Source organism: Barbus barbus (assembly GCF_936440315.1).
Source record: "Barbus barbus genome assembly, chromosome: 18".
NCBI classification, from domain to species: domain Eukaryota; kingdom Metazoa; phylum Chordata; class Actinopteri; order Cypriniformes; family Cyprinidae; genus Barbus; species Barbus barbus.
Window position 1 is genome coordinate 30893867 of NC_136746.1, and position 19919 is coordinate 30913785.

Below are 19919 nucleotides of genomic sequence, written 5' to 3' on the forward strand. Positions count from 1 at the left end.
TGTCTCGCTGTCTACAAAGACAGCATACTAACTGAAATGAACCCTTATAAGTGGCTGATCTGATACACTGAAAAAACTCTTGTTAGTATGAGTTAGTTTCTTCATCAGGTTTGTATAAATGTGTCTCTGCATCAGTGTCTCAGCAATGGATGCTCTGCAGTGAATGGGTGCCGTCAGAATGAGAGTCCAAACAGCTGATAAAAACATCACAATAATCCACACCACTCCAGTCCATCAGTTAACATCTGGAGAAGACTAAAGATGAAACTAATCTAGCATAAATATGAGTCCATAATCCATAATAACTCTTCCTCCAGTGATAAAGTGCATCTGCTGTTGTCTCTCACATCAAAATCCAGACATATTTGTTTAGAGCTGCTTTGGACTGTTTTAAACTCTGTGCAGATTTCTCTCCTGATTCAGACCAGAACACTTTTCACTGGAGGAAGAGTTATTATGGACTCTATGGTATTTTAGTTCAAAACGTCTTAATGCTGGATGTGTTTGAGCTTTAGTCTTCTCCAGATGTTAACTGATGGACTGGAGTGGTGTGGATTATTGTGATGTTTAAATGATTAATTTTCTTTATAAACTAATTAGCCAAACTAAAAGCACTTCAAATGCATTTCTAATGGTTTCAGATGTCTCACTTCCATGAAGTACTGAGGTGAGTTCAGACCAGCAAAACACTGAGAAACACACTCAACGTGACGCTCTTCTTCATGAATGTGTAATAAAAGCACAGCCGCTTGACACTGGAATCTTAATAATGTCTCCAGTGTGTGTGTCACACTTTAATCTGAATCCTGGAGGGAAAGTGTCTCCTCAGAGAGATGGAGATGCCCTCGAGCAGCGCACAGATCCTTCTGTCTGTCTTAAAGACGTTCACAATGAAACACAACACTGCTCTTCACGAACTCTTCAGTTTGACGAGGCTTCACTGCTGTTCCTGTCGCTCTAAATGTCTCCCAGCACAAATATTTACACAGCCTGTTTGCTTTTGCTAACATCTGAACCTATTTTGAGGAGGCTGGGTTTGGGGGATGGGAGCAGAAGAGCTTCATTATGTTCCTCCTGCGGCCTGAAGAGGTTTCAGTCTATTTAAAGCTCAGCTCAGCTCTGTCCTCGTCTCTTTTCCCATCAGCGCTCTCTGATCCTTCCAACACCATTCAGATCCCTGTGTTATCATTCACCGAACACAAAACAACACGAGTCAACATGATTCACTTTTCCTGGATAACAGATGTATAGGAGCTGTCAAGATTCAAAAACACCACAAAAGCACCATTTTAGTATCACAACCATGAGTTTTCCAAGTATTCTGCTGTTTTGCATGAGGAACAGACATCATTTACTGAAAACTTATTCACATCAGGGTTATTAACTAAAGCTACAGCCATAAAACCATTTTTGTTGTAAACAAAAACAAAAACTTAAACTTATTTTATTCCAGCTAGTTGCCAAAGAAACAAATCTAGTTGTATTTTCTTTAATTTGATATATAAAAATAACTAAATGTAAAAACTAAAATAACTAAATCTAAAACTGAACCAATAATCAATACAAAAATTTGCAGACATATTAAAAACAAAAACTACTAAAAATAACAAAAACACAACAAAATCTCTAAAACCTTAACGAAAAAAATAAAAAAATAAAAACGATTAATAAAAACTATTAATAATTTAGTTTAACTTGACTAAAATATAAAAAGTAAAATAACTAAAACTGAAATAGAAAGGATTAATAGCTCTTATAACATTTCAAAAGCTAATAAAAATGACAAAAACACAATAAAAATGAGGTCAAATTAAAATAGAAAACTAATTGAAACTATTAATAAGAATTATTAATAGTTTTTCATTTAGTTTAACTTTATGTAATAAAATAACTAAAATATTTATAACAAAATAACTAAAACTGAAACTGAAATAAAAATTAATGCAATTACAGACATTAAAAAACAAAAACGAATAAAAATGTCAAAAACACAAAATAAAAATTACTTAAAAATTAAAACTTCAACAAAAATAAATAAAATGAAAAAAATAAAAGAAAAACTAATAAAAAAAAAATAATACTCTCTCAATGAAAAAATAACAGCATATTCATATAATCTCATAAATGTGTACATTTACATTTATGCATTTAGCAGAAAAAAAGCGACTTACATTGCATTCAAGTTACAGTTTTTACATTTTTTTTATCAGCTCCTGCTTTCCCTGGGAAACGAACCCATGACCTTGGCGTTGCTAGCGCCATGCTCTACTATTTGAGCTACAGGAAAGCGAAATGAGATTGGATCTCACTCTTCTTGTTAAGTTTGAATATGTGGAAGCATGCATGTGTGAAAGATTATCGGCACACGCACACAGACACACACAGACACACACACACACACACACACACACACACACACACACACACACACACACACACACACACACACAGACACACACACACACACACACACACACACACACACACAGGCACACACATGTTGGGTTTCCATGTTTTATGGGGACATCCCATAGGCGTAATGGTTTTTATACTGTACAATCTGTATGTGCTATTGCCCTACACCAACCCTACACCTAAACTTAGCCCTCACAGGAAACATGCTGCAGTTTTTGATTTTCAAAAAACTTTATGCTGTATGATTTATAAGCTTGTTTCCTCATGGGGACCAAAAAATGTCCCCACAAGATTAAGATTTACTGGTATTACTATCCTTGTGGGGACATTTGGTCCCCAGGACGTGATGAATACCAGGTGCACAGGCACACACACTCACACACACACACACACACACACACAGACACACACACAGACACACACACACACACTCACACACACACACACACACACACACACACACACACACACACACACACACACACACACACACTCACACACACACACTCACACACACACACACACACACTCACACACACACACTCACACACACACACACATATTTTTGGAACATGCTTGAAATATACATTTATGGTGTTTTTTTAGAAGCTCAACAGCCCCACGTTAATGTTATTTGATGAAACTGTTGTTTAGTGTATCGACACTGTTCTGACAGTGACCCCACACTGATACTACAGTCATGTTTGTTTTAAAGCAGGCTATTGAAGCAAATGAAATGCTGTATGTGAATGTGACAGCTGCTGTGTGAGCGATCAATACTGAATCACAGTCACACAGACTCTACAGCACTGAATTATAATACAGAAGACGTCAATAAGACTGGAACAATGCTCACGCTCAGATCAAAACTGAAGAGCAGGCCTTCAAGATGTCTTGAAAGAGAAAAGCAGGAGAAAAGATCCATGTGGGGTGTTGGAGAGCATCCAGAGAGCTGGGTTTGTTTTACACAGTATATACAGTACACTATATATATAGGGGAAGTCGTGGCCTACTGGTTAGAGAGTCGGACTCGTAATCCAAAGGTTGTGTGTTCGAGTCCCCGGCCGGCAGGGATTGTAGGTGGGGGGAGTGAATGTCCAGCGCTCTCTCCACCCTCAATACCACGACTGAGGTGCCCTTGAGCAAGACACCGAACCCCCAACTGCTCCCCGGGCGCCGCAGCATAAATGCTGCCCACTGCTCCGGGTGTGTGTTCACTGCTGTGTGTGTGTTCACTGCTGTGTGTGTGTTCACTGCTGTGTGTGTGTGTGTGTGTGTGTGTGTGTTCACTGCTGTGTGTGTGTGTGTGTGTGTGTGTGTGTGTGTGTGTTCACTGCTGTGTGTGTGTGTGTGTGTGTGTTCACTGCTGTGTGTGTGTGTTCACTGCTGTGTGTGTGTGTGTGTGTTCACTGCTGTGTGTGTGTGTGTGTGTGTGTTCACTGCTGTGTGTGTTCTGAGTATGGGTCACCATACTTGGCACTATGTCACTTCACTTCACTTCATTACATATATATATATATATATATATACACGCAGACAGCTGTATGCATATAATACATAGATTTTTGGGGAGGGTTTTTTTTTAGCTTTCAGCTTAGAATATCAAATATTATTTCTTTCAGGTATTTTTTCTATCTAGAAAGAAAAAGAAAGAAAGAAAGAAAGAAAGAAAGAAATGTACTTTCATTAAAAGTTTAAATTAAATTAAAATACAAAAAATGAATAAAATTAATAAAAACAATACAGACTTCAAAACAAAATAAATTGTAAAAACAAAATTACATTAATTAATTAATTATGACATTCTTGTCTTGACCATTAGACACATAAACCCCCCAATTTCCATTACTGTAAGGCAAAAATAATATACTAATACATGATGTAATAATAATAATAATAATACACCAAAGAATCCATCCAGATCTCTCTATAAAATTGACATAAATTCAGTTCAGTACAACAAACATTACCACAATGTAAAACTTCTAAAATAATGCATTGTGCACTTTAATTAATTATTAACTTTTCTCCGCATTACTGTAACGAGATTTTTTTGTCACTCTGTAAATGAAACTTGGAGTGTTAAACACTTAATGCAAAAATATATACAAAATCTTAAAGCACCTTCCATGCATGCAATTTCTTATGCTTTGCTGAGACATGGACATTTCTATAGTTCTCCTGACATGGATCCAGTTAGTCATGAGCACAGGAAATTAAATGATAAACTCAGCAGAATGAAAACCACCAGATTCATGAGTGATGATGATTTCATGACTAGTCAAACCGCTGGATTTGATGAGTCAGAATGAGTTTCTGTGGTCTGAAGGACTTTATAAGAGCAGCTGTGCTTTCGGTCTCTCTCAGCTGGTTAATCAGGGCCTGTTCTTCTGATGTTTAACACAAACTTATATTAACTATGAGCACTTATAGTGATCGCAGCACTGAACTGAACGAGCGTGTGCTTCCAGGTCTTCAGTGTGTTTTTAGATGAACAATGCCAAAGGCAGTCTCAGGAGACTCAAGCACACTCAGGAGACGAGCATTACGCCATGTGTGATCACTGGCAGATGGATCAGAGTGGTTTAGCTGGTCATAAACTGGTTTAAGCTGGCCCTGAGCAAATGATTCACAGTCGAACCACACCAATCAGATCATTTGATTTAGACCGGGGGCCTCATTTATAAAATGTTGAAACCATCCTAAATCTGATCTTATGAACATCTCTCTAATATGCGTACGGAAGTTCGGAGCGGTTTTGCAGATCTTTTTATTCAGATCGGAAGCTCGAGGTTCATGCAAGCAAGCAGGTTCATGAATTCGTGATACCGAAGTCCTGATCTGAAATGATGGTTAGCGAATTGTTATTTAGACCAGGACTTCAGAGCGTGGAGCGAGAAACATTTGATTCAGATCAGGACTTTGGAGCACGGATTGCGAATCATTGATTAGAGTTTAAAAGTTTCATGCAATAATTGATTAGTCAGAAGTGTCAATCAGAGAGAGTAAACTAATGAGGACGGAGAATGTGAGCTCTGTTTGGCCAAGCGTTCTCAGTGATGTTAAAATAAAAGTCCCGCTTCGGACAAAAAATAACCCCCCCAAAAATATCGGCAGATATTTCGGTCGACCACTACTTACGTTTGTGATTTTGTGCAAAAAAAAATTATGTACTGTTTACACAGTTCCTTTCCATCCAACCCAGCACAAAAAATTATAAATAAATAAATAATCATAGTATCATAACGGTCTGAAGTTATTAAATAAAAGATTTTATAATGTAATATTACTTTTTTTCAATAAAACAACAAGTGGTGCTATCCACCTTTTTCACGGCCATTTTGTAAATTCTGTGGGTTTAGCTTCCAGTCTCATCCGCGTCCAGCCATTTTTAGCTGTACAAAAGAGTTTGTTTTGCTGCTTGATATTGAAAATTGGTGTCTTATATTATTTTAATGTATTATCTTAATTATGAACACACTGGTTTGTAGTGCAAACAGTTTTACCGTTTACTGCACGCTGTTATTCTCCTTGTTATTTACCTATAGCGGCTAATGAACTGGAAGTCTCACCCATAGGCAGTGTTGGGGGTAACGCATTACAAGTAACACGAGTTACGTAATAATGTTACTTTTTTCAAGTAAGTAGTAAAGTAACATCTGATCGTGGTTGTATCTCTTTATTAGTTCTACTGGATCTTAGCGCTGCGTTCAACACTATCGACCACAGCATTCTTTTAAATAGACTAGAACACTTTGTTGGCATTAGTGGAAGTACATTAGCATGGTTCAAATCGTACTTATCTGAACGCCATCAGTTCGTAGCAGTGAATGAAGAGGTATCATATCGATCACAAGTGCAGTATGGAGTACCTCAAGGCTCAGTACTAGGGCCGTTACTTTTCACGCTTTACATGTTACCCTTGGGAGATATTATCAGGAGACATGGTGTTAGTTTTCACTGTTATGCTGATGATACTCAGCTCTATATTTATTTGCGGCCCAGTGAAACACACCAAATTGAGAAACTAACGGAATGCATAGTCGATATAAAAAACTGGATGAAAAAACAGAGGTGTTAATTATCAGACCTAAAACCCCCACATGTAATAACCTAGAACACTTTCTAACACTTGACGGCTGCTCTGTCAATTCTTCTTCATCAGTTAGGAACCTAGGTGTGCTGTTTGATAGCAATCTTTCATTTGAAAGCCATGTTTCTAGCATCTGTAAAACTGCTTTTTTCCAACTCAAAAACATTTCTATTTGTCAGTAGCCATATCACCCTGTAGCCCAAGACTGGTTGCCCACTGAAGCTAAGCAGGGTTGAGCCTGGTCAGTACCTGGATGGGAGACCTCCTGGGAAAACTAGGTTGCTGTTGGAAGAGGTGTTAGTGAGGCCAGCAGGGGGTGCTCACCCTGTGGTCTGTGTGGGTCCTAACAACCCGGTATAGTGATGGGGACACTATACTGTAAACAGCACCGTCCTTCGGATGAGACGTTAAACCGAGGCCCTGACTCTCTGTGGTCATAAAAAATCCCAGAATGTTCTTCGAAAAAGAGTAGGGGTGTAACCCCGGCATCCTGGCCAAATTTGCCCATTGGCCTCTGACCATCATGGCCTCCTAACCATCCCCATATCTACTGATTGGCTTCATCACTGTCTCCTCTCCACCCATAAGCTGGTGTGTGGTGGCGTTCTGGCGCACTAGGTGGATGCTGCACACTGGTGGTGGACGAGGAGATACCCCCCTTACTATGTAAAGCGCTTTGAGTGCCTAGAAAAGCGCTATATAAATGTAACAAATTATTATTATCTAAATTGCGACCTATGCTCTCAACGTCAAATGCAGAAATACTAATTAATGCGTTTATGACCTCAAGGTTAGACTATTGTAATGCTTTATTGGGTGGTTGTTCTGCACGCTTGATCAACAAACTACAGCTGGTCCAAAATGAAGCAGCTAGAGTTCTTACTAGAACCAGGAAGTACGGCCATATTAGCCCGGTTCTGTCAACACTGCACTGGCTCCACATCAAACATCGTATAGATTTTAAAATCTTGTTAACTACTTATAAAGCCCTGAATGGCTTAGCTCCTCAGTACTTGAGCGAGCTCTTATCACATTATAGTCCTCCACGTCTGCTGCGTTCTCAAAACTCTGGCCATTTGATAATACCTAGAATATCAAAATCAACTGCGGGCGGCAGATCCTTTTCCTATTTAGCACCCAAACTCTGGAACAATCTACCTAACACTGTTCGGGAGGCAGACACACTCTGTCAGTTTAAATCTAGATTAAAGACACATTTCTTTAACCTGGCTTACACATAACACACTAATACACTTCTATTATTCAAATCCGTTAAAGGATTGTTAGGCTGCATTAATTAGATCAACCGGAACCGGGAACACTCCCCATAACACATGATGTACTCGATACATCATAAGAAGAATGGCATCTACGCTAATATTTGTCTGTTTCTATTCTGTTTCTCAGTCCGTGTCCGGATCAGATGGTGGATCGGCGCCGGGAGATGATGTATGTGGCCCTGATCGTCGGCGGAGGCCGGACACCTGGATGAGCCCCGGGGACATATCCCCAGTCACCATAGCCACCCGTTCCGGTCCGTATCCAGCCCAGATGAGAGGACATATCCCCAGTGAAGACCTCAACTTAAAATACAATAAAACTTAAAATAAAACAAATAACTAAAAATATAATAAAATACAGAACTACATAATACTATTATTGTTAGAAATTGCAACAATATAAAAATAGAAATATAATACATTTAAAATTTTAATTAAAACAATAAGAAAACAATAAATAAACAATAATATCCTGGCCAGAGGAGAACTGCCCCCCCGGCTGAGGCTGGTTTCTCCCAAGGTTTTTCTCCATTCTGTCACAGAGGGAGTTTTGGTTCCTTGCCGCTGTCGCCTCTGGCTTGCTTAGTTGGGGACACTTAATTTCTAGCGATTATCATCAGTTTGATTGCACAGATACTATTTAAACTAAACTGAGATAGACAATGACATCTCTGAATTCAATAATGAAATGCCTTTAACTGAAAATTGAGTGTTTAATCTTATTTTTATAAATTACTGACACTCTATCCTCCAATCTGATACTGTTAAGTGCTTTGACACAATCTGTATTGTTAAAAGCACTATATAAATAAAGCTGACTTGACTTAAAGTAATGCATTACTTTTTAATTTACAAGAAAATATCTGAGTTACTTTAAAAAAAAAAAAAAAAAGTTTGGAGGTCAGTAAGATTTTTGTGTAAAAGAAATTAATACTTTTATTCATAAAGGAAGATGATATCAAGGATGAAAAGTGACAGTAAAGACATTTGTAATGTTCTAAAAGATTTCTATTTCAAATAAATGCTGTTCTTTTGAACTTTCTATTCATCTGTGAATCCTGAAAAATAAAATGTATCACGGTTTCCACAAAAATATTGTGCAGCACAACTGTGTTCAACATTGATAATAATCAGAAATGTTTGTTGAGCAGTAAATCAGTATATTAGAATGATTTCTGAAGATCATGTGACACTGAAGGCTGGAGTAATGATGCTGATAATACAGATTTGATCACAGCAATAAATTACACTTTACACCATATTCACATAGAAAACAGCTAGTTTAAATTGTAATAATATCTCACTGTTTTTTGCTGTATTTTTGATTATATAAATGCAGCCTTTGTGAGAATATATAAAAACATTGCAAATCTTACCGACCACAAACCTTGTAATGCTAATTGTTTAACAATACATGACATTTAACTTGAGTTCTAAATCTCTAGATAGGACCAGTTTGTATTCCTTTAGTTTAGTCGTCAGAGGTGTGCGTGTGTAGTCAGTTGCGTGAACTAACAGTCCAATCACAGGTCAAGACTTTAGTTACATAAGCTTATCTACTGCAAGTAGGTCTGATTACACAACAGCAGAAAGCTTCAGTAAGATCATCGAGAGCTCTGCAGTATTGAAATCAATCAGCCTTTCACAACACAATCACTGCAATGTCTTTCATAAACAGAAACAAACCTATCTGCCAATTAGCTTTTTCAAATCTATCAATAAAATGAAAGGTTAAATGCTGCCAATCGAATGTTTAAAGGGCCATATTAAGCTCTGAAGCGGAGTAGGACACTATTTTAGCCTTCCTTCTAATCCAAGTCAAACAGTACATGATGTTAACCACAGTTTGTGAATGCAAACCACTCATTTGAGGCTCCACAAAAAGACCCACAGAGATCTTGCGTCATAAGCTGCTGCGGCTGTCAACATGCTTTCACATTTAACACAAAGGCACAAACTTTGTTTAGGCAACAGCTATGAAAAGCATCAGGTTTGATAGCAAACAGCAGATGAGTGTAATAAACGAGAGGTCAGCGAGCGTCAATTGCATTATTTAAACCCAATATTTGCGTGCACTGTGCACTGATATGCTTATTTGATTATGATGTCAACATGCTAAAAACTAACCATTGGCAGTTTGTTGTGAGTCAATGATTTTATGTAAAGAGGATACAAAAATGCATTAAAAATGCATGCATAAAAAGCACTAATTATGCATAAAAGATGCATGCATAAAAACACAAATGATGGATAAAAGATGCATGCACAAATTATGCATAAAAATGCACAAATGATACGGCTGTCAACACGCTTTCACATTTAACACAAAAGCACAAGCTTTGTTTAGGCAACAGCTATGAAAAGCATCAGATAGCAAACAGCAGATGAGTGTAATAAACGAGAGGTCAGCGAGTGCCTCATTTACCTCAGCGTTTGGAAACTAAACCACACGTGCAAAAGAGCATTGCTTTTATATTTTATTCTATTTACAGCACATTTAAAAAACTCCACCGTGTCGAGCCGTGGCAGATATAAAGCGCTCGACACCCGCAGGTCAGTCCGGCCGTCTGGAGGTCCCGTGTCACAGCAGATATTCAAGCCCACATACAGCTGCACTCATTCAGCACACACATGATCATGAACAAGCTGCTTTTATGCTTTAATAAAAGAGACGGTGCATAGGAGCGTACAGTTCTCTCCATATCTCCAGTGGAACATTTCATAAAGGAGGAAAGCAAAGTAAACTGGGCTAAACGTGAGAATACAGTGTACACAACTTCCTGAAAGCATCCTTTAATCGAAATCTGCATCATAAAAACTAAAAATCACTTCAAAAGCGATGGGTTGGCTCCTCCGAGAGTCTGCAAACTTGAGTTAGTGTTCACAGCAGGCCACCAAGGTACGGATAAAGTGCTTCTCTTAACGTGACACATTAAATAATTAAAGCAAAACATCACATAATCAAGAGTGAAAAAGAGGATGGAGAGACATACAAGAGATATATTTCTTGGAGAGGACAGAGAAAGTGAAGCGACGGACAAACTGACATACTGCATGGTGTAAGACCTACATGATGCAAAAAGGAATTTCACATTTTCATAATCTGAAGAAACAGACACAGTAAGACTTGTCGTTTTGTATTATAATACAGATATTCGTCATTCCGTTCCGATCCTAAACGGACATAAGAGTCATAAGAAACAGCAGCAGTGTGATCTTACAAGGGGCCAGTCACCGGTCGAGTGTTTTTTTTTTTTTGTGAATAAATACATTCGGATTTAGTGTCGAGCTACTTGTTCTAATATAATGTACGTCCTAAAAAACAAACGGAAATGAAAGATGGAGAGACAAATGGGGGAATTGTTCGCTCTGAGGTTCCCACGTTCTCCTCGTGGCCCCTCGAACACAGTACGTGCATCGCGTTTTCTTCCAACAGCCGCGTGTGGGGGGAAATAAAGCACCTTCCCTCATGATATCCGTGGCAAATGAAGGCGCTCTCCGTCCGGGGAGATCACCACATCCTGGGAGCGCCTGCAAAACCCTGAATGACAGCCAGTCCACTGCCGTCCTCATCCTCTGCGGAGAGAAAACAAACAGATACATTAACAGACAGAACAGAATTCAGTATTGATAAAAATGCAATTAATTGCATTATTTAAACCCAGTATTTGCATGCACTGTGCATTGATATGCTTATTTGAGAATGACGTCAACATGCTAAAAACAAATCATTGGGAGTTTGTTGTGAGTCAAGGATTTTATGTAAAGAGAATACAAAAATGCATTAAAAATTGCATATACAAAAGATGCATGAATAAATATGCATAAAATTGCATGCATATAAAAAAACTAATTATGCATAAAAATGCATGCATATAAAAATGCACAAATGTTAAACAAAAATGCATGCATAAAAATGCACAAATGGTGCATAACAATCCACCGAAGTTTGGATCTGCAGACATGTAGTCATGCTAAGCAGTGGTAGATGTGACTAAATATGGCTGAAGGGAAATTCAGGAGTCCAAACACTGGCAGTGGGAGCGGTTTGTGAACTTGAGACAATATTGAACCAAGACTGCATCTGACCCTCAATAAACATGAGGTGACTTAGCAATCTCCACAGAAACTAAGGCCATGGGAACCAACCGGGAAGTTAAAGACATTTCTATGCAAAACAGAAATCAAGCCTACTGTTTTCAATAACTTTTAGTGATCATGAAATTTAAAAGAAATGTGCACCTAAAAACACAAGTGATGTTATGTACCCACATTCATTCCAAAGCTGTATGATATTCTTCTGTGGAACACAAAGAGATGTTTAGCAGGATGTTAACGCTGCTCATTACCATACATCTAAAGCACTCTGGGAAAGCCATGATCAAAGCACTACTAGAACAACCTAAAAGTACTCAATAAGACTTGAGCAGCATCAGAACACTTGCAAAACATTAATTTTTTATTTTCCACAGAAGAAAAAGTTGTTTGGATTTGGAAAAGCATGCAGGTGAATACATGAAAAATTGGGTTAATTATTCCTTTAAAAGAATGCAAAGAACAGTAAAGCTTGAAGTACACTTTCTTTTTAACACGTACGCAAGGGTATATGTAAGGTGCACCATATGCAAATTTCAATATTAACGTGCATTGCCTGATTTTTTTCTAAACGTGAGCACTCTGTACGTTTAGAATGCACATGCGCCTTGAATATTTTTTGAGACAAATACACAAACAGATATTAAGCCTGCATGATTAATCAAAATAAAACTGAAATCACATTATGGCTCAATGCAATAGCAAAATTTCAAAATGTGCAACATGTTTTAGAGTTTCACAGTCAAAATAAAAGTTCGGTGGTTTAATTTTTATTCATTTTAAAACATCAAACCGCCAAACTTTTATTTATTTTAGACAGATAAAGAGACTGTAAAATAAAAAAATATTGTAATTATAGAATTTGACCTAAATAGTTCATTTGTTTACAATAATAACATTATAATAATACTACTAATACTTTACTTAGTAATAACAATAATAACAACAACTATTATATAGTCATATTTACATATAATCAAAATTTTGGACCAAAACACGCAGCCCAATAAATAAAGCAAAACTATTGATTTGTTTTTTTTTTTAAATCACAATTGCAAGTTTTGGTCCACTAGGTGGCGACACTTGCCCAAGGCCATTGTTTTACATCTGAAAAATAAACAATATGCAGAACAACAGATGCCCACTGTGGCGACCTCTTGCGTGAAGGGGTTCAGAGATCCATGCAACTCTAGTTTAAGTAAGCGCAAAGATAATTTTAGCGCTCATAACTTCTAGAGAGAAATAGTGCAGATACTGGGCAAATATTAAACTTTCTAGAGCGCATGGGTTGAGTGCGCTCAATACTTTAAAAGCGTTCTGCTGTAAGTCAAAACTAAAGTATGCTTTGCTTGTCATTTCACCCAAAGAAAGACAAGAGACTCACCTAAGTTTCGCAGTGAGCCAGTAGAGATGTGATTTCGGCACCCATGTGTCCCACCGCCTTGGCAGCCTCCATGATGGCACGGCGGTACATCCCTTTCTTTTTGCGGTTGAAGCGTGACCTGAAGAATTCGCGGAACGGCGAGAGTTTGGCAACCGAGAGTTGGGAGGTGGTGGGAGAACCGAACCATGAGACTTTAGCTTCGGGCCAAGGAGCATCGACCTCGCCGTCTTCTCTACGAATACCGCTAAGGCTGAGTACCCGCGCAGGCCACCAAGGGAATCCGTGGATTTTCCCCCAAACAACATCACCCACTGTTACGGCATGACCTTCCTCGGTCATGCATTTAGTCATGCTGCGAGTGTGCAGTCGTACGGTTAGAGGCGGAACAGTCTTACTTTCCCCTTGAGAGGAAGATGAGACTGAGATATCGTCACCTGGAGCGAGATCGCAGATTTCCGGCGACGTTCCGTCGGAGCTAAACGACTTGGACTCGTCTAGACTGTCGCTGCTGCACACGGAAAGGCTTGAGGAGTCTGCTTTCCTCTTCCGGAAGTTGATGAGTAAGGTCAAGTCGCCGTGCCGTTCGACTTCCTCACCTGACCAAAGCTCTAACGAATTCTTCTCCGCACCATCTTCAGACTGAGAGTTGGGAACTCTAGGACTTTTCCTCTGAACGCTGTCCACCAATTCTGCCTCGTACACGGACACCTGCTCTGCTCCGTCGGCCCGGGATCTCAAGCGTATCTTGGGCGAAGGGGAGTCACTCAACTTTGGGATTTTGAGTTTGGGAATGGAAATAGTAAGACCCGTTCGGATGGCATCTACAGGAGATTGCACGACTTTTTGGGATTCCTTGGAAGCGTTTTGCTCTCCGTGGCCGTTCTGCAGAAGCTGCTTTGGGCAAAAGGGTTTGACAGAACCGTGAACTCTCGAGGGGATCTTCATCACTTCGCCTTTACCTTGTGGAGTGCTATAAGAGATCTTAATCACGGGACTATGGGGAACGACGTCCCTTTTGGGAAACTTCTCATCGTCTTTCTTGTCCTTCCGGAAGCGTTTGCTGTCATAGACCATCGATTCCTCTCGTCTCTTTGACTCTTTGTTGTTGTTTTCTCCGTCGTCTTTCCTCTTGGCTGGAGTTGCTTTAGGGTCCTCGTCGGCTTGAAGAGCGTTCTCCTTCCTGGACGTCTTGGGCACCGTTGGCCCATCTTTGCCCTCCTCGTCGCTGTTTAGTGTGTTTTTGCATTTCTCGCAGAGCACCTGCCGAGGTCTCAGTCGGATTGTGCTCATGGTCATCCTTCCAGATTCTCGACTTCGTCTTTTCTTCCTCTTGGTCAAACGAGGCGGCGGTTGCGGTACCCATTGGTTGTATGTATGCCGGACCCACATGGGCTGTGGAAACGGGGCGCCTTCGAAGTACGGTGGATATATCGGCTGACCCGGTTGCACCGGGATGGGAACGGGAGCAGGCGGAGGTGTCATCTCAGGCTCCGTGTTCTCATCTTTTGTTTGCTCTGTCGGCTGACTAACTGGTTTAGAGGAAGCCTCTTCACTCGAAACTTCACAGTCCGGTCTCAATATGAGGCTCTCTTCGGATTTTCCAACAACGTCTGGAAGGCAAAACAGCCCAGTCCTACGGGAAAGAGTCAAGAGGGAACATAAGAGCCAATAATTTCACTCAACTCATTTGTTGAGTGGAGTGATGCTAATTTCTTAAAAGTAAATACTAAGAAAACGGAAGAAATCATCTTTGATTATAAGCTTATTGGTGATCATATGCCTGTATTTGTTCACACAGGTGCAATAATACAAGTATTTAGGAATGCAAACAGATAAATCTCTTACGTGGGACACTCATGTTAATTGGGTTTGTGAAAGACTTCACCAGAAATTGTATTACTTATGAAGACTGTGGTTTAAAGCCCTAAACACACGGCACGATTTTTGGCTGTCGCAGACCAAAGATTGGCATTGTGAAACAATCGTGGGGATTTCTGTAATTGTGGCTGCTAATCGGTGCTCTTATGCCGTACAGTGAGAGAGGTTCAAAGATGGCTGTTGTCACGGTCTAGTGACCAAAGATAGCATGATCATCGCACAGTGTTTGCGGTTACGATCCACGTTCAATAAAAATGCGACATGAAATCAACGCGGCATGGCGCTAAAACATAAAACTGCTTACCTCAAGCTCTTATCCTTTTCTCTTTCGCCGCTTACACTTTTTTTCAGTACACAAAAAAATACAACTCAACTGTGATTTATCATGCTCATTCCACTAGCGCATGCCGATGACGTTTTATTCTTCTGTAGTAATGTGCATCGTATCGTACGAGTCAATAGGTGTCATCATCGTACACATCGTAGCCAAATTTATTAGATCCATATCGCAGTGTGACATGCAATGATCTTATAGGATTGCTAAAATCATGCAGTGCGTTTTGGGCTTGATGGAGTGACAGGACAATTACATACTGTATCTCTTTTATCAGAACAGGTTTAAAAACCCTTTTATCAGTATCAATTAGATTGCTGAATACTGATCAGTGATGCTTATGCCTTTTTATACCTGTGTGAGTGGTTGATGTGTATAGTGTATATGAATATTATTTTCATTTTTAAATGTATCAGGTTTTGTCAAAGTGCTTGGCTATTGAGACTATTACAAATTTCCTGTTTGGGGACAATAAAGTATATTAAAATAATCTAATATGGCACAGAAAAAAAACAAACCTTCCTTCACCTGTAAATGTTTTTATTTTTAATCACAGTGCTGCAAAACCTCTGAACGCTCAAGATCGGAAACACACGATTAATCATTTCTAATGGCAAGCTGACTCTTGACCAGAAAAACAGGTTAGTGAACCAGTTATATCATGCAACACATAACCACACCTATCTGTTTTTATAGCCTTTAAAAAACACCACAGATATTGCTTCATATCTCAAAACTCTTATTCTTAAAAACTCTAAGAACTTAAACGTAGTTGGATGAATCTCACAAAAACACATCAAGGTCACATTGGAAAAATACAACAAAGCAAATGAAGACTATTTTAGGATAACCATTATTATTATTATGTGCATTGTGACATTGTTTTCATAATAGTTTGGCACATGATCTCCCCAACACCTCACTGCTGTAATTACTACACAATGACTTTTAATTATTCTCACTGGTAATACTCAATAGATTTCCAACACTTTGTATATTTGTACTTAATGAAACAAATGCTATATACAAATTCATGATAAGTTTAAGAGTGAAACTCAGACAGTAGTTTAAAATATTGCATATTAAATGCAAGTTAAGTGTCTATTTTAATGTTTCTGTGAAACTTCTGTGAAAATATCAACACATTGTTGAAAATGTTCTATTGTCATTCAGTGTGACATTAACGTAAAAATTGAAATAGCATACATAGTATTCTGACGTGTACTTATTAAATTATATAAAATAATAAGTGATCATACTAAATAAATGGGTAAATCCTAGTTTGAAGAATAGTGGCAAAGATTTGTAAAGATTTAAAAGACAATTAATTAGTATTTTAGGGCTGAACTGTGATCCTTAAATAGTCTTTTAATGTCATCTAATGATTCTGGTTCTAAATACGCCTGACGAACTATTGTTATGCTGAGTGACATTTTAGAGGGTGTTTTCTGTAAATCATGTATGACAGTCATTAGTTTTTCCTCAGAAAAATAAAAATAAAACAGGACACATTCTAATGTACAGAGAACAGACAGAGAGAGAAAAAAACTATTTAAAGCTGTATTAAACCTTTATTTTTGATGCTTCAAAACTCATTTCTGTCTTTAACCCAAACTCAGAATAAAAAGATATAAACTAGCAATTCTGAGGAAAATAAGTCAGAATTGCTAAATCAGAGAATTCTCAGAATAACTCAGAATGTCTCAGAATTATGAGTTTACGTTTCGCAATTCTGTTTCCACCATGCACAGAACAAAAAAAAAAGAAAAAAAGATATTTGCAACTTTTTGTCTTAATTCTGACTTTTCTTCTTAGAATTGTGAGTTTATGTCCCACACTTCTGATTTTATATTTTGCATGCAATTCTGACTTTTTTCTGACTGGCGCCTCGAGGGGAGCAGGAGTCTGTGAAAGAGTCAACCTGAGCCAAACGCGGTTAGAAACGACAGACAAAGAGACCAACAGGACGATCCGGATCCCCCTCCACCTCACTGAACAAAAACAATCCCATAAACCACCGGGGACACAGGAGAGGGCCAAGAGATTTGCTTGTTTTCACATCCAGCGCTGAAATCTGATTGTGCCGAGATTATCAATTAAACCTTAGAAGGAAGTCCTGCGGGTAAAAGAGGCAGAAGCCCTCAGGCAATAAACACCAATCATCTGAGATGTTTGATGCAAAATAAAAAGCCCACCCCTGAAGCACCTGTCCTCGAAGCCTACAGAGCTGAGGAATCCAAAAACCACGGCCGCGTGGGAGTAAGAAAACATTTCATTGCATAATCAGAATATTTATAACAGCTCAAATGCTCTCGACAGACGATGATGAACGACTGGATGCTATTTAAACACTCCCAGGCCGTTCAGAATGGAACACTAACTGACTGAATTCTGCTTACTATTTTTAGGAATTATTCTATGATTGTTTAATATTTTAGTGCAACGAAAAACAATTGGTGTAGAAACTTCTCACCAAGAAATAAAGGAACACACTGACTTATATTCTCAAGTAGAAAAACATAAATAGCATTTTCTAATAAAACTCTGCAAAAGTCTTTATTTACAACATTTAAAAATCATTTTTTACAGTGAATATTTTTCATTTGTAAGTTAATTCTGAAAAACAAAAATGAGTACATTTCTGACTTTTTTCTTGCAATTGCAAGTTATTTATGTTTAATAATTCAGACGTTTCTTCTCAGAACTGAAAGCGTAAAGATCAGAATTGAGATAATAACACAATCACCTTTTAAATTGCATCGTTTGTGAATCATCAAGCAGCACATCCAATTAAACATCAACATTTTTAAAGTCGAAAGACTCCAATATTATTTTCTAGAAAATATACTCCAATAACCTTTACTTACAACTTTGTAAAATCCTATTTTTTTTACAGTGCATGCAGCTTATTTTGCATTTTAAAGTTATTTTTTTAAAAATAAAAAGTCAAATTTATATTTCACAATTTTGCAAGGAAAAAATGTCACAATTACCTTTTTGATTTTTTTATATCAATAAATATTTGATAAATCTTTCATATACGTATTTACAGCTTATTTTCGTACACTCAAAAATGAATGTGTAGAAACGTTTATGTTGAAGAAAATGACGTTAAGGAGAAAAACATTATTAGTATTTTCTAGTAAAACATACTCCAATAATCTTTACTTACAACTTTGTGAAAGCATTTTTTATATTTTTATTTTCCTTTTTAAGTTATGTTTGGTGCAAAAACGTACATTTTCGTAGTTACATTAAATACTATGCAAAAAAAGAAAAAGATGATACTTCTGGTGCATTCGTCACACTGGAAATGAAAGGTTGAGTGCACTGCATTGTGGGACACTGTATTTTATGCCGTGTAATCACTAGGTCATCTATTAACAGAAAATGTGCAGTTAGTATGAAATTCTGAACGTAGCACAATATGTCCAGCGACCGGTGATGACTCACGACTCCTGAACACGAGCAGGACGTGATAAATCATGACATAACAGGAACAACGCAGCATCTGACCACATTTCAAGAAGCCATTTAACACACATTGCATAATAATGGAGAGGAAAGTGACACATTTATGCTCATTCCTCAGCAAAAAGGTATTGATGCTTCAGGTTTCCATAGTTTAACCACCAAATAATAACATCTGAAAATTAAACCGAGCATATGTAGACGGTTTATATCATAAGCTGTCAAAATATTTAACAATTAAACCAAATATATGGAATACTGCATAAGCTTACTAATATAAACACTGGATGATAAACAGTACATGGAGCTCTAGAATGCAGGTCATATTTCATTATTTCTCAGCTGTGTCTATGATATATCCCGATGCAGTGTCTATAAAAACCTCACAGTTGCTCATATTCGAGCAAATATCCATGTTCATATGCTGTTTATAATGGAATATAACATTGTGAAGCGGTTGAGTGACATTGCACATTATTTACATTAAACCTGAAAATAAGAGATTCATTTTTATGGAGAAGGGATTGAAGGGCTGCACAATTAATCAAATTTCTAATCGCAATTACAGATGCCACAATTACAGAATCGTTCAAAGTCCACTTATGTTATTCTGCATGTGTTTTACTGGTTAACTTAACGAAACCAATCCAATGCATCGTTGACATTTGGGGCCTAATACTACAGAAAAGCAATACAAGTTTTTCAGCTTCTTTATTTTCATATAAAAATATGGCATGCAGTTGCTTCAAACAATGGCACAAATATTATTCGATGTAAATTGCGATAATCGATTTGTGTCATAATCGTGCAGCCCTGGTGTAAACAATGACAGGTCATTATAAATAAAGAGAAAACAGGTAAACAATCAAAGGCCTGTGTGCTTTTAGAAGAAAAATATTTCAATAAAAATCCTAATATGCATTTATATGGATGAAATGAATAAACAGGTAGCCTACAGCGGAGCAATAT

General features: G+C 37.9%; 1 protein-coding gene across 1 annotated transcript in view; it reads right to left on the reverse strand.

Annotated features, from left to right (window-relative positions):
- Positions 1–8703: 8703 nt before the first annotated feature.
- The window catches only part of LOC306884125 (PWWP domain-containing protein 2B-like), an 11927-nt gene continuing 711 nt past the window's right edge, over positions 8704–19919 (reverse strand). Inside the window, exons 2-3 of the mRNA XM_079439816.1 lie at positions 13268–14900; positions 8704–11364 (exon numbers count right to left, since the gene is read on the reverse strand). Of these exons, the coding sequence (XP_079295942.1) occupies positions 13268–14900 (1633 nt within the window). The 3' untranslated portion in view covers positions 8704–11364. The remainder of the gene's footprint in view (positions 11365–13267; positions 14901–19919) is intronic.